This window comes from Gorilla gorilla, chromosome 9 (assembly GCF_029281585.2).
Source record: "Gorilla gorilla gorilla isolate KB3781 chromosome 9, NHGRI_mGorGor1-v2.1_pri, whole genome shotgun sequence".
Taxonomy (NCBI): domain Eukaryota; kingdom Metazoa; phylum Chordata; class Mammalia; order Primates; family Hominidae; genus Gorilla; species Gorilla gorilla.
In genome coordinates, this window is record NC_073233.2 from 79,302,777 (window position 1) to 79,316,248 (window position 13,472).

General features: G+C 47.9%; 1 protein-coding gene across 5 annotated transcripts in view; it reads left to right on the forward strand.

Moving 5' to 3' along the window:
• NADSYN1 (NAD synthetase 1) overlaps positions 1 to 13,472 on the forward strand; it is a 69,890-nt gene that overhangs the window by 6,240 nt on the left and 50,178 nt on the right. For all 5 annotated transcript variants that reach the window (XR_008669997.2, XM_055356642.2, XM_063693302.1 and 2 more), the window contains exons 4-5: positions 4,450 to 4,503; positions 5,071 to 5,160. Coding sequence is in view for 4 of the 5 variants with exons in the window: in XM_055356642.2 (XP_055212617.2) it covers positions 4,450 to 4,503; positions 5,071 to 5,160 (144 nt within the window). In the remaining variant the exon portion in view is untranslated. The remainder of the gene's footprint in view (positions 1 to 4,449; positions 4,504 to 5,070; positions 5,161 to 13,472) is intronic.

Below are 13,472 nucleotides of genomic sequence, written 5' to 3' on the forward strand. Positions count from 1 at the left end.
TATGGAGGCCTCTGCATGTGCTGTGCTGTGCCCTGCATAGCCGATCCCTATGGAGGCCTCTGTGTGCGCTGTGCTGGTGTCTGTGCTGTCCCTGCTTAGCCGCCCCTATGGAGGCCTCTGTGTGTGCTGTGCTGGTGTCTGTGCTGTCCCTGCATAGCCGGTCCCCTATGGAGGCCTCTGCATGTGCTGTGCTGGTATCTGAGCCCTGCTTTGAATAGCCGGCTCCCTGTGGAGGATGCTGTGCTGGAGTCTGTGCTGCACTCTTCATAGGTGGTCCCCTATGGAGGCCTCTGCGTGCGCTCTGCTGGTGTCTGTGCCGCACTCTGCATAGCTGTCCCCTATGGAGGCCTCTGCACACGCTCTGCTGGTGTCTGTGCTGCACTCTGCATAGCTGTCCCCATGGAGGCCTCTGCACATGTTCTGCTGGTGTCTGTGCCGCACTCTGCATAGCTGTCCCCTATGGGGGCCTCTGCGTGCGCTCTGCTGGTGTCTGTGCCGCACTCTGCATAGCTGTCCCCTATGGAGGCCTCTGCACACGCTCTGCTGGTGTCTGTGCTGCACTCTGCATAGCTGTCCCCATGGAGGCCTCTGCACATGTTCTGCTGGTGTCTGCCGCGCTCTGCATTGCCATCCCCTGTCACTGAACCTCGCATCGAGTCCTTTACGTCTCCTTCAGCCCCGCCTCATCTGGCATGGACGTGGCACCTTGGCTCGCTTCTTCCTTGGCATCTGCCTGGCACATATTCTCCTGCCACTCGCGTGCGACCCTCACCGTGACATTTGTGGACTGGGGCCTCTTCTAAGCAGCACATGGATCGGAATTTTAGTGCTCTGTTCACACGGATGATGCTAATTGGTCCTGTGGACTCTCTTAGTTTCCTTTTGCTGCTCTGATGAATTACCATGGACACAAAAGACACAAGCAACACCAGTCTTTTATCTAATGGTTCTGAAGGTCAGAAGTCAAGGGGTCAGTGGGTGAGCAGCAAGCCTGGTTCCTTCCGCAGACACTCCAGGAGGATCTGCGTCCCTGCCTTCTCTAGCTTCCCTGGCCTGTGCCCCTCCCAGCTGTGATGTCACCCCGACCCCCATGTCTGTTGTCACAGCTCCTCCTCTGACCCTCCCTCTTATGGGGACCCTTGCCATTATGCTGGCTGGCCCAGATTGTCCAGAATCATCTCCCATCTCAAAGCCTGTCACCTCATCACCCCTGCAGCGCCTCAGGTAACATAACACAGTCACAGGCTCCAGCAGTTAGGATGGGGACATCTTTGAGGGGCTGAGAGTCAGAGGACCACAAAGACTTACTCTAGTCACTTCACCAAGTTTTCTATTCATTAGGTTTTCTTTTTTGTTTGTTTGTTTTTGTTTTTGTTTTTGTTTGTTTGAGACAGATTCTCACTCTGTTGTCCAGGCTGGAGTGCCATGGTGCCATCCTGGCTCACTGCAGCCTCGACCTCCTGGGCTCGAGTGATCCGTCCGCCTCAGCCTCCTGAGTACCCGGGACTACAGGTGCACACCAGCACACCTGGCTAATTTTATTTTTTATTTTTCATAGAGACTGGGTCTCGCTTTGTTGCCCAGGCTGGTTCTTTTTGGGTTTTGCCTTTTGTTGGTTCATTTTTGCTCAAACTTTTCCCCTGCTGACTTTGAATTTATCATCCTCTTTTCATTTTTCTACTTTTTACACTTAAATTTGTAACCATCATATTTGAAGGTATTTTTTCTTTTGAAATCTAGCATTTTTCTGGATTGGAGGCTCCATTGAACAAAACAAGAGTTTTATCATAATGTCATTGATAACTTCCATCCTGCATCGTTTCTTCAAATGGTCCTCCAGGAAGAGGGTGCTGAGTTGGGTCCCCGCCCTCTGTGGTTGGTGGTGCACCATCCTTAGTTCTGCTCCACAAGGGTTTGCCTTTATAAGCAAAATAAAGAAACAGAGTGGTGAATAGTTTTTTAAAAACGACTGTCTTATTTATTTGCTTTGCTCACTTACTGAGTTGAACTTTTTTTTGTTTGTTGGTGATTTATAACACTCTTCGATAGTTACCTGGTTTTTTGCCTACAACTGTTTTTGTCTCATTTATTTTGAGTCCTTTATATGCGAAACATGTCAGTCCATTCCCACGTAAGGTAAAAATCCTTTTCCTGGTGCGTTGTTTGGTGTGTGACTTTGTTTTATGTGTTCAGTGGTAAAATGGTCACGTAGTGAAAGCACCGCCCTGATCTGCTTTAGTTTGTTTCTGAGTTTGTTCTAGTGGCTTACTCCACTTAGAGATCAGATATTCACGGAGGGCCTGTATTTTATTTAAAACATCTATTTCTCTCACACTCTGGGCACACTTTGTCTAAGTGAGAACAAGTTTGTGTTCGTCAGGCATCTTCCATGGCAAGAACAGGAGCAAGAGAGAGAGGGGCGAGGTGCTACACACTTTTTTATTTATTTTTATTTATTTCTTTTTGAGACAGAGTCTCACTCTGTCGCACAGGCTGGAGTGCAGCGGTGCGATCTCGGCTCACTGCAACCTCTGCCACCTGGGTTCAAGCGATTCTCCTGCCTCAGCCTCCCAAGTAGCTGGGACTACAGGCATGCACCACCACACCCAGCTAATTTTTGTATTTTTAGTAGAGATGGGGTTTCATCATATTGGTCAAGCTGGTCTTGAACTCCTGACCTTGTGATCTGCCTGCCTCAGCCTCCCAAAGTGCTGGGATTACAGGCATGAGCCACAGCACCCAGTCGCTACACACTCTTAAAACAACCAGATCTCATGAGAACCCACTCACTCACTGTCAGGAGAACAGCACGGAGGGGACAGTGCCAACCCATTCATAAGAACTCCGCCCCCACCAGGCCCCACCTCCAATGCTGGGGATTACAGTAGGACATGAGATTTGGTGGGGACCTGAATCCAGAACACAACGGAGAGGAATAGAAGCCATGATGGAGTGAGTCGCTTGTGGTGGCTGCAGCCAGGACCGGCGCAGGCAGTGGTGCCCCTGCATGCATCTTGCCCTTTCATCCCCATTTTTGGGAGGAAGAATCAAGGCTGATGTCAACCAGAAATAAAATTCTAAGGCCCTCCCAACCTTTTGAATGAACTGCTTCTCTCAGAGGGGCCCTCCAAGGTTAACCTGAAAGACTGGTTCAGGCCATGACTGGGAGTGGGGGGTAATCGGGGGTCGGACAGGCCTCATTTACCCTCCTCCCTTTTGGAAAAGCTGACCAGCATGAGCATCAACACAGACCTTAAGTCTCATAAGAAGCATTTACAGTCTGTTCTCTCTGAAGCCTGCTACTTGGAGGTTTCATTTACATCATAAAACTTTGGTCTTCACAACCCGCTATCATAACCCAGACATTCCTTTCTATTGATAATAACTCTTTCAACCAATTGCCAGTCAGAACTGTTTAAATCCACCTATGGCCTGGAAGCCCGTCCCTGGCCCCTCGAGTGGGTCCCGCCTTTCCAGTTCGAGCAGTGCCCATCTTGTATGTATTGAGTGATGTCTTCTGTCTCCCTGAAATGTGTACAAGCAGGCTGTGCCCTGACCACCACAGGCACGTGTAGTTAGGACCCCCTCGGGCTGTGTCAGGAGTGCATCCTTCACCTGGGCAAAATAAATGTTCTAAATGGACTGAGACCTGTCTCAGATACTTTTGGGTTCACACCAGTTACTTAGCCAGTGGCAAGGCTGGAATCGGAACTCCACACCATCCACATTTGGTTTTTCTTCCCCTGAAACACTTTTGCTGTCGGATCACACCCCTGGCAGGCGCCTGTGCTTCTCTTCGACACTGCGTCCTCTCAGCACCCCTATGAGGGTCATCTTCCCCTTGTGCTGCCCTGATCTGGCCCGAGCCTCCTGTCGGGTCACTCTGGTCCCCACTCGAGTGCCCCCAGCCAGGCCGCCCTCTCCTGCTGTGGTCCCCTTATCTGCAGGGGGAGATGATAGGGTGTTGGCGAGGTGATGGGAGCGTGAAGCCAAGACCCAGTCCCGAGAAAGGGCCGGCCCGGAGCAGCAAATGGAGGGGTTCCACCTGTCCCAGGTGGTGGGTGGAAATGAGCTCAGGGCGGACAGGTGCTGAAAAGTGGATGCCTCAGGTTAGCATAAGGCAATTTGGAGGGGAAAGGGGAGGAGGCAGCAGAGGCTGGAACATTCCAGGAGGAGAGGGAAGAACCCTGTGGTGGAATGAATTTGCCCTTCATTGAGAAGAAGCTCCTCTAGGCTTAGAGTCGGTGCTGCCTGGGTGGCAGAACCATCTCGGCTCATTTTAGCTTTGATTTGAGGGTGCCACAGAAGAGCCTTGCAGTTCTCCGAAGGGATCGGAGGAAGCTTCATATTAAAGTAAAATGCATGGTTCCAGAGCTGCAGCCGCTGCCTCCATGTGCTCTGTGTTTCATAACCGGGCAGACACGTGTGTACCTCCCCTCTCTCCTGCAGGCCTGTAATGCACCGAAACGTCCGCTACAACTGCAGAGTGATATTCCTCAACAGGTAGGCTCCCTGCCCCCACCCCAGCAGGGTGACTGGGGCCTCTCCCTGGCTCTCAGCCGAGGGCTACCAGGACCTGTGCTGGTGCCCTGGGGACCCATTACTGGGAGGCTGCTCCTGGAAGTGCCCGGACTCAGTGAAGGCTGATGCACCAGGCAGGTGATCTGGGTGCCTTTGCTTTTCTGGGTCTCAGCCACCACCGAGACAGGCATCATCAGGTATCAGAAGGAGAGAGATGCAGAGGGTGGGGGTGTGGGGACACAGGTCCTTGTGGCCTGGAAGCCAGTCTGGGTGAGCAAGTTCCCTTGGAGCACCTGGTCACCAGCTGCTGGGGAGGTGCACACCTTCTGGGGCTTAGCTACTTCATCGTTGACGGTCACAAATGGATGCAGCCATGGGGATCCGAGTCATAGAAAGTGGAAGCCCAGAGAAGGAAAGAGATTTGCTCGGGGCCCCGTTCTCAAGCTGACTCTGCACGGCATCACCTTGTCCCTTGGTGGCACTGACCACTGCCAGTGGCACGTTCATCTCAGGAGCCCGGTGTGCACAGCCCTGTTCCCCTGTCTGCAGGAAGATCCTGCTCATCAGACCCAAGATGGCCTTGGCCAATGAAGGCAACTACCGTGAGCTGCGCTGGTTCACCCCGTGGTCGAGGAGTCGGTGAGTCGGGTGCCTGACCACTCCTGGGATGTGCATTAAGCACCTCTGCTGTGTGTAGCCTTGGGTCCTGATCATGGGAGTGTTACCGGTGGAGGGTGTCCAGGTTTTTGACATTTTGAACAAAGAATAGGACAAAAAGCACAAAGAAAGCGAAAAAAGAATGAAGCAACCAAAGGAGAGAGTGATTGAAAATGAAAGCCCCTTCCACAGGGTGGGAGCAGCCCTGGCAGGGGCTCAGGGCGCGGTTACACAATGTCCGGGGGTTTAAATATCCTCTAGAGGCTTCCCATCGGTTACTTGGTGTGAGCCCCATGTAAATGAAGAGGCTGAAGTGGAGTTACAAAGTTATTTACTTGGTGTACACACTATGCAAATAAAGAGGGTGTTTGCTGTCTGAAGTAGTTACAAAGTTATTTACGTGGTCTTAGAAAGCTGGGGTTTTGGGCCGGGCACGGTGGCTCACGCCTGTAATCCCAGCACTTTGGGAGGCCCAGGCGGGCAGATCACGATGTCAGGAGATCGAGACCATCCTGGCTAACATGGTGAAACCCCATCTCTACTAAAAATACAAAAAATTAGCTGGGCGTGGTGGCGGGCGCCGGGCGTGGTGGCGGGCGCCTGTAGTCCCAGCTACTCGGGAGGCTGAGGCAGGAGAACGGCGCGAACCCAGGAGGCAGAGCTTGCAGTGAGCTGAGATTGCGCCACTGCACTCCAGCCTGAGCGACAGAGTAAGACTTCATCTCAAAAAAAAAAAAAAAAAAGAGCGGGGTTTTTCTGTTTGATTTAGTTCTAGGAAGTGCTTAGGTTCCCTGCCCCCAGACCCTATTCTACCTCAGCAGTGTCACAGATATTGACTAGCTGGGGCCAATGGTGCAGGCAGTAAAGGAATTTACCAAGACAGTTGTAGGTAAAGAGAGGCAGATTTATTAGAGAAGGTATGAAAGTATGTTGCAAGATTGCAACAGGCAGCACAGCAGAGAAGGGGCTGTCTGCAGAGAGGCAGGGGCTGGAGGGAAGTTTTATAGCATTGTGCTGGAGGGGGCTACATTGGGGATGAGGTAGAACTGCGGGGGCCACTGCGGAAGGAGGTCATTGTGCCTGTGTAGGTCATCGTGCCCTCAGAACAACTGTTCATTGTTCTCCACATCTGGGGCCCCATACTCATTGCTTCCTTATCTGATCAGGCCTCTGCAAGTAGAAGATGCACAGAAACATGGACTAGGGTCTCCATCCCCGGTGCCAGTCCCTTATATGCCTGATTTGATGCTGCTGATTAAATTGTAGCCAGGTTCAGCTCAGATCACATGGAACTCTCAGTCATCAATCAGGGATATCAGTCATGTTAGGTGAAGTGCCACTTCCATCTCGAATGATACTTACTGAATGTCAGGTTTCACATCTTCACCCGGTTGACATTTGGGTCATTCTTTGTCATGGGGTGTTGGCCATGTGCATCCTCAGGCATTTACTGGCATAGCTGGTCTCCCCACAGATGCTCCCAGTTGTGACAACCAAAAATGTCCCCAGACATTACCAGATGTCCCCTGGGGGGCAAAATTGCCGCGGTTGAGAAATTCTACTCTGTATTTTTATTACAGTTATTTCTGTTTTTTATTGTTGTTATTGTAAATGGACTCTTTAATATTATATTTTTAAGTGGTTAATATTTTTATATAGGAAAACTTGACTTTTATGTTGCTTTTGTAATTGACTACCTCATTAAATTCTCCTCTTGTGTCTGTTGGTTAGTCTGTTGATTTTTGTAGTTTTTCTTTTAAGTTGAACTTATATAATATGCAACGAATTTTCCTTTTCCTCTCCAGTATTTACACCTTTTGGTGCGTTTTCTTAACTTTTGTTGGCCAGCATTTCTAGAACAATGTTCTAGATCATTTCTGGAGCAAAATTCTTTGCTAATGGTTAGTTTCGTCTTTTTCCCGACTTTCCTTGGAAAGCTCTTCATGTTTCTGCATTTGATTTGGGACTTATATCTATCTCTAGCTAGTCTTACTTCAGGTTTTTAAAAATTGAGAATGGATGTTGAGTTTATCCCATGTCTTTTTAGCATATGTCGAGGTGAAGATAAAGTAAATCTTTGCTTTCTAATTTCTTCAGAAAAAAAAAGCGCCATCTTTTGATCTCCTAGGCTGAGCACCTACACTCAGCCACTTGGACTTTCACTTAACACGCGCCCCCATCCTCAGCCTCTAGACCTCAATACCACCCCTTTCCCTGTCCCCTGTCTCCCGAGCCTAGTGTTCTGGTGCCCAGGGTCTGTCTGGTGCACTCTGGTCTCCAGTGGGATGATGTGCTGGGCCCGGGAGTTGGTCCAGGTATCGTCTGCTTCTGGCTGTGCCTCACCCCGCCTCTAGAGCCTGGTGCTGCCAGACACGGGCTGCAAGATCTCCATGGGTGGACGGCTTTGCTTCTCATGGCCACTCTCTTCTGCAGGCTCCAAGGCTGTAATTTCTTTCTTTCTTTCTTTCTTTTTTTTGAGACAGAGTTTTGCTCTTGTTGCCCAGGCTGGAGTGCAATGGCTCGATCTCGGCTCACTGCAACCTCTGCCTCCCAGGTTCAAGCAATTATCCTGCCTCAGCCTCCTGAGTAGCTGAGATTACAGGCATACACCACTACACCCGGCTAATTTTGTATTTTTAGTAGAGACGGGGTTTCCCCATGTTGAGGCTGGTCTCGAACTCCTGACCTCAGGTGATCCGCCCGCCTCAGCCTCCCAAAGTGCAGGGATTACAGGCGTGAGCCACCGCTCCCAGCAAGGCTGTAATTTCATCCTCTCTGCCAGCAGAGGTGGAGAGATGTCTGTTGCTGCCCCTCGCGGTTCACTTTCTGTCTTGCAGGTGGAATCATTGCCCGCTCATGTCTGCCACTCACTCTTTTGCTGCTTTGCCATTTCTGACTCCAGGGCAGTTCCAGAACCGGAATGACCCTCACAACTGAAGCCATTAATATGCCAGATACAGTATGTCTGCATTTATGTCTCACTTTCAAATATGCACCGCTGAGCTGGCAGGAAAGTACAGAATACATTGAGCCTAAAAACAGTAAACCGGAGACCCTGGGAAATGAGGGTAAGACCCTGGGCACAAAGCTGGCTTTTGCCCCAAGGGTTTCCTATGCCTGGAGACCTTCAGCTTTATTGTTGATAACTTCATGGAACTGGAGGTGGGGGGGGTGGGCAGGAGATCCAATAGGAGACACCTCTGAATGCTGTAGCTACAGATGGCTCACACTAAAACCGTGACTGAGAGATAAGTCCACTGCGCAGAGAGGGAAGGCTGAACACACGCCTCCCTCAATCTGGTGCTTGGTGGAGGGGGAGAGATGTTGCCTAGAAATTGACAGCCTTTGTGCTGGAAACCTCCCTACCTGTGTAGTATAAGACTCAGGAGAAGAAGTTAATTCCATGTGGACCCAAGATGAGTTCAGGAAGTGTCCAGTCTCCAGGCAATAGACCTTCCAGTAGTTACTGTAGCACCCGCAGGCACTGGGCACAGGCAAACAGACGTCTCTCTGGAGAAATTCACCTTCAATCCAGGCTGCTCCGAATTTCTAGACGTGACATTTAAGGAAAATGAGAAGCTCAGAGTCCAGTCATAAAACATACAAGGAAATAAGGCACAATGAGTCAGAACCAGCAAAAAAAATACAGTAGATGCAGATGTGAAAGCTCAACACAGAATAGAAGATAAATGTTCCTAATACACTGAAGTAAATCGATGAGAAGCTCAAAAGGTAAGAAGCAGCCAATCAGAATTAGAAAAAGAGCCAAATAATAATGTGAATGAATAACACGTAAGTTAAACATAGTTGAATAGAGAGGTATGGAACTGAAAGATAGACCTCTCCCTGCAATTATCCAGAATTTAAGCCTTAAAGAAAATCTGATGAAAACCTAAGAGACATTAAGAAACATGAGAAAAGGGTGAAAGTGGATAACAAGGGTGGAATTCTTGTCTCAGAAGGAGATAATGGAGGTTACAGAGAAGAGGCGGTATTTGAAAGAAAATGGAAACATCCACAGGATGTTTAAAAGATGCTGTTCTCAGATACGCTAACTGCAACAGATCTCGACAGGATAAACAAATAGAGATTCACATCTAGAAACATTCTTGTGAAATCGCAGAACACTAAAGACACAGAGAAATTCTCAAAAGTAGCCAAAAGGGAAAAAGACAAATTGCCCGCAAAGATTCAGCAGCTGGAGCAACTCCTGCTTCGTAGTGGTGAAGCCTGGAGCCAGGAGACGGCGGCTGGAAAAAATCCGAGGAGGGAGTCACCGGCAGCCAGGAATGTTAGAATCAGCAAATGCATCCTTTAAGAACAAGGACAAAATCAAGACATTTTTACACAAGCAAAAACAGTTTTTTATCATTAAAAGACTCATTAATGGAAATTCTGAACATGTACATTAGGCAGAAGGAAAATCATCCTAGCAGAAGCCTCGAAATTTCAAAAGGATTGGTGAAAAAGGATATTGATAAATTTGTGGATACGTGTCAACAAATGGAACTGTATGAAACATAATGTCTAGCATGTAGTAGAAAGTAGGCCAGCCCTAAATCACTGCATAGCTGTGTGTGTAAATTAGGGCAATGCTCCGTAGGAGAGTAAAGATAAAGATACTGATCAATTTTTGACTTTAGGTGAGAGACACAGAAAATTTCTAGGGTAGCCACTAAAAGAAAAGATATAGAACATATGATTGTCAAAATAGCAGGCAGAAGAAAAGAAGACTAAAAAGGAAAAAATGAAATAATTCCAAATAAAGCATAAAAGGAAGTGAGTTCTTTAAAAGTCCAGTAGAAAAAGTAGGACTCAGAGATAGCACATAAGACAGAATAAATCTGTCAGTAGTCACTACAAATAAAAATGGATACAATAATTTGATTAAAAGACAGAGGTCATTATTCTGGATTAAATGAAAATCCAGGAATAGGCTGAAACCATATTGTAATTAACAATACATTTTGGCAAGTTTGCTGGATGATAAAACCAACCAAAAGCCAGGTTCATTTCATTTACCAGCAACATTCAGTCAGAACATGTAATTTTAAGAAAGATACCATTTATGACAGCAGCAAAAGTGCTTATGGATAACTATAACCGGAGATGTGTAAGCCCTGTATGGGAAAAAGTGATAAAATTTTATGGGAGGGCATTATTGACTACTGAGCTAAATGGAGATTGCCTGTGTGTGTGAAAAGGAAGGCACAGTGTGAAAAGCATTCATCAACCCTAAGTTGATCTATGGATTCAGTATAGTTTCCATAAGAATCTGAACAGGAAATTCAATAAACTGGCTCTAATATTTCCATGGAAGAGCAAAAGGCCACGAATAGCTAAGATACTCATGAAGACCAAAAGAAAGGCCAGGTGTGGTGGCTCATGCCTGTAATCCCAGCACTTTGGGAGGCCAAAGTGGTCAGAAGTTCAGGATTCGAGACCAGCTCAGAAGTTCGAGACCAGCCTGGGCAACATGGTGAAACCCCCTCTCTACCAAAGAAAATACAAAAATCAGCTGGGCGTTGTGGTGTGCACCTGTGGTCCCAGCTGCCAAGACCAGCTTGGTTGTGGAGACCCTAATCCCGTGGCGCTAGAGGAATTAAAGACACACACAGAGAAATGTAGAGTGTGGAGTGGGAATCGGGGGGCTGACAGCCTTCAGAGCTGAGAGCCATGAACAGAGTTTTACCCACATATTTATTGACAGCAAGCCAGTGATAAGCATTGTTTCTTTAGATTATAGATTAAAACGGGAAACAAAGGGATGGGCTCTGGCTAGTTATCTGCAGCAGGAACATGTCCTTAAGGCACAGATCACTCATGCTATTGTTTGTGGTTCAGGAACGCCTTAAGCGGTTTTCTGCCCTGGGTGGGCCAGGTGTTCCTTGCCCTCATTCTGGGAAGCCAACAACCTTCAGCGTGGGTGTCACAGCCATCACGAGCATGTCACAGTGCTGCAGAGATTTTGTTTATAGATTTGGGGGCCTGTTCCCAACACCAGCTACCTGGGATGCTGAAGTGGGAGGATCACGTGAGCCCATGAGGTTGAGCCTACAGCAAACTGTGATCGTGCCACTACTCTCTAGCCCAGACGACAGAACAAGACCCTGTCTCAGAAAAAAAAAAAGAAAAAAAAAGACGTGTGTTAGTCCGTTTTCATGCTGCTGATAAAGACATACCCAAAACTGGGTAATTTGTAAAGAAAAAGGACTTTAATAAACTCACAGTTCCATGTGGCTGGGGAGGCCTCACAATCATGGCAGAAGGCGAAAGGCATGTCTTACATAGCGGCAGACAAGAGAGAATGAGAGCCAAGCAAAAAGGGAAACCCATTGTAAAAGCATCAGATCTCCTAAGACTTACTGCCATGAGAACAGTATGGGGGAACCTGCCCCATGATTCAATTATCTCCCACCAGATCCCTCCCACAACATGTGGGAATTACAGGAGCTATGATTCAAGATGAGATTTGGGTGGGGACACAGCCAGACCATATCAGTGCACCTGGGTGCATGAGTGATCTATGCCTTAAGGATACGTTCCTGGGTTGAAGTATAAAGATAGGCAAGATTTGATGCAGGGAGCACTTCCAAGGAGAGAGCAGTGCACGCTGGGGGCTCGGAGGTCCAGGCGATGCTCTGCTCCTTCACCTGGGTACTGTGTGCACTGGGCTTATTTTAATATCCTTTAATTACACATGTGTGCCTTGGTACTCTTTTGCATAACATATTTTGCAATAAAATTAATCCATAAAGGAAGTCTGTGGCCAACCAGATTTTAGTATTTCTGCAGGAGCCAGCTTTTCCTGCTTAGGTGCCTGTGGGATGTCTCTATTACTCTTGAGGTTCAGTAGCTCCAGCAAATGGCTTGGGGATTCTCCTTATTTGTTATGATACCCTGTAAGGTTTTTTGACTCCACATTCAGGTCTTCTTATTTCAGGAAAGTTTACCTATTTTCTGCTTCCAAAGGCTTTCGTTCTTTTGCTTCTGTTCTGTTCTTCAGGAACCTCGATGGCTGGCAAGTGACATGTCTGTGTCTGCCTGCCTTATGTTTCATCTTCTTTCTAACCATCACTGTCTTCGTTTATTTGTATTTTTTTTCTGGCAGTTTGATTCCCCTGAATTTGTCTTCTCTGCAGTGCTCTTCACAGGGCTCTATCCTATGCTTTGTTTTCTTATCTGCAAGTATTTTAAGACTTCAAATTCTTTTCTTAGCTGCAAACTTATCTCCTGTCATTTATTTGTGCTTTTGTTGAGAAATTTTATCAGTTGATGTTGTCTCTAGGATTTCAGAGCATAAGTGTGGGGCTCCTGTTCCTTCTTCCCCGTTCGTCTCATGAACGCCTCGGTGTCAGGTGTCACACTGGGCCCTCTGGGATGGTATTCCTTTCATCCCCGTGGAAGAGGTGGCAGGAAGGTGAGGCTGGAGCCCACCAGAAGCAACTGTACATTTTGGTTCACTTAGAGAAAGCTGAGTTTTCTAATCCTCTGGGAGCTGTGCCGAATGATGACAAGAAATGGTCATGTTCAGCATGCCCCTGCTTTAGTAAAGAGTACTTGGCAGGCTCAAGGAGCCATTCCAGGTTCCAGGTCCTCTTAGGAAAACATAACTAAGGCCTGGTCCTTGCCTGCAGAGAGCCATCCTCAAGGTGTGCGCTGGCTGTGGAGCACAGCTGCAGTGAGGAGCAAGGCCAGGTGCATGCCTGTCCCGCTGGGTCTTTGTTCTGGTGTCCAGGGCATCTTTGCATGAGTCGAGGCAAAGGTGCAGATGAAGGGAGAGATGTTTGGATGGTTCGTTCCTGCATTTAAAATGCATTTCGGTGCAGCAGCATCGCCGTCAACAGGCTACAGAGGGTGAATGGAGTGCTCAATATGGGATGGCGAGGCAGCCTGCAGTTCTGTAGGGTATCTTCATGTCCCTATTCCCTACGTGAATGATGGGGAAAGACATCATTGACTCAGTTTCTCAACCTTTAACATTTCTTAAGTAAAGAGAACTACTAAAACCATGCCCAGAAGGCTCCTGGGAATTCTAAGAAAGCAAAAAGGAAACGGAGTTCCTTGCAGGTCTGAGTGGTGCATCTCGTAACAGCCTGTTGGAAGTCAAATGCGTGAACTGTCTGTTTTGAAGATTCCGCCTCTTGGTGGTGCTTCTTGGGACACCTTGCACTAAAGTTGGTATTAAACCCTCCTCCCGATTTCTCAAATTGAGAGCATCATTGTATTCCAGGGATGATACGGGTTTGTCATTGTTTTTCGGGCTAATGCCACACGATTTTTCTGATTCAGTA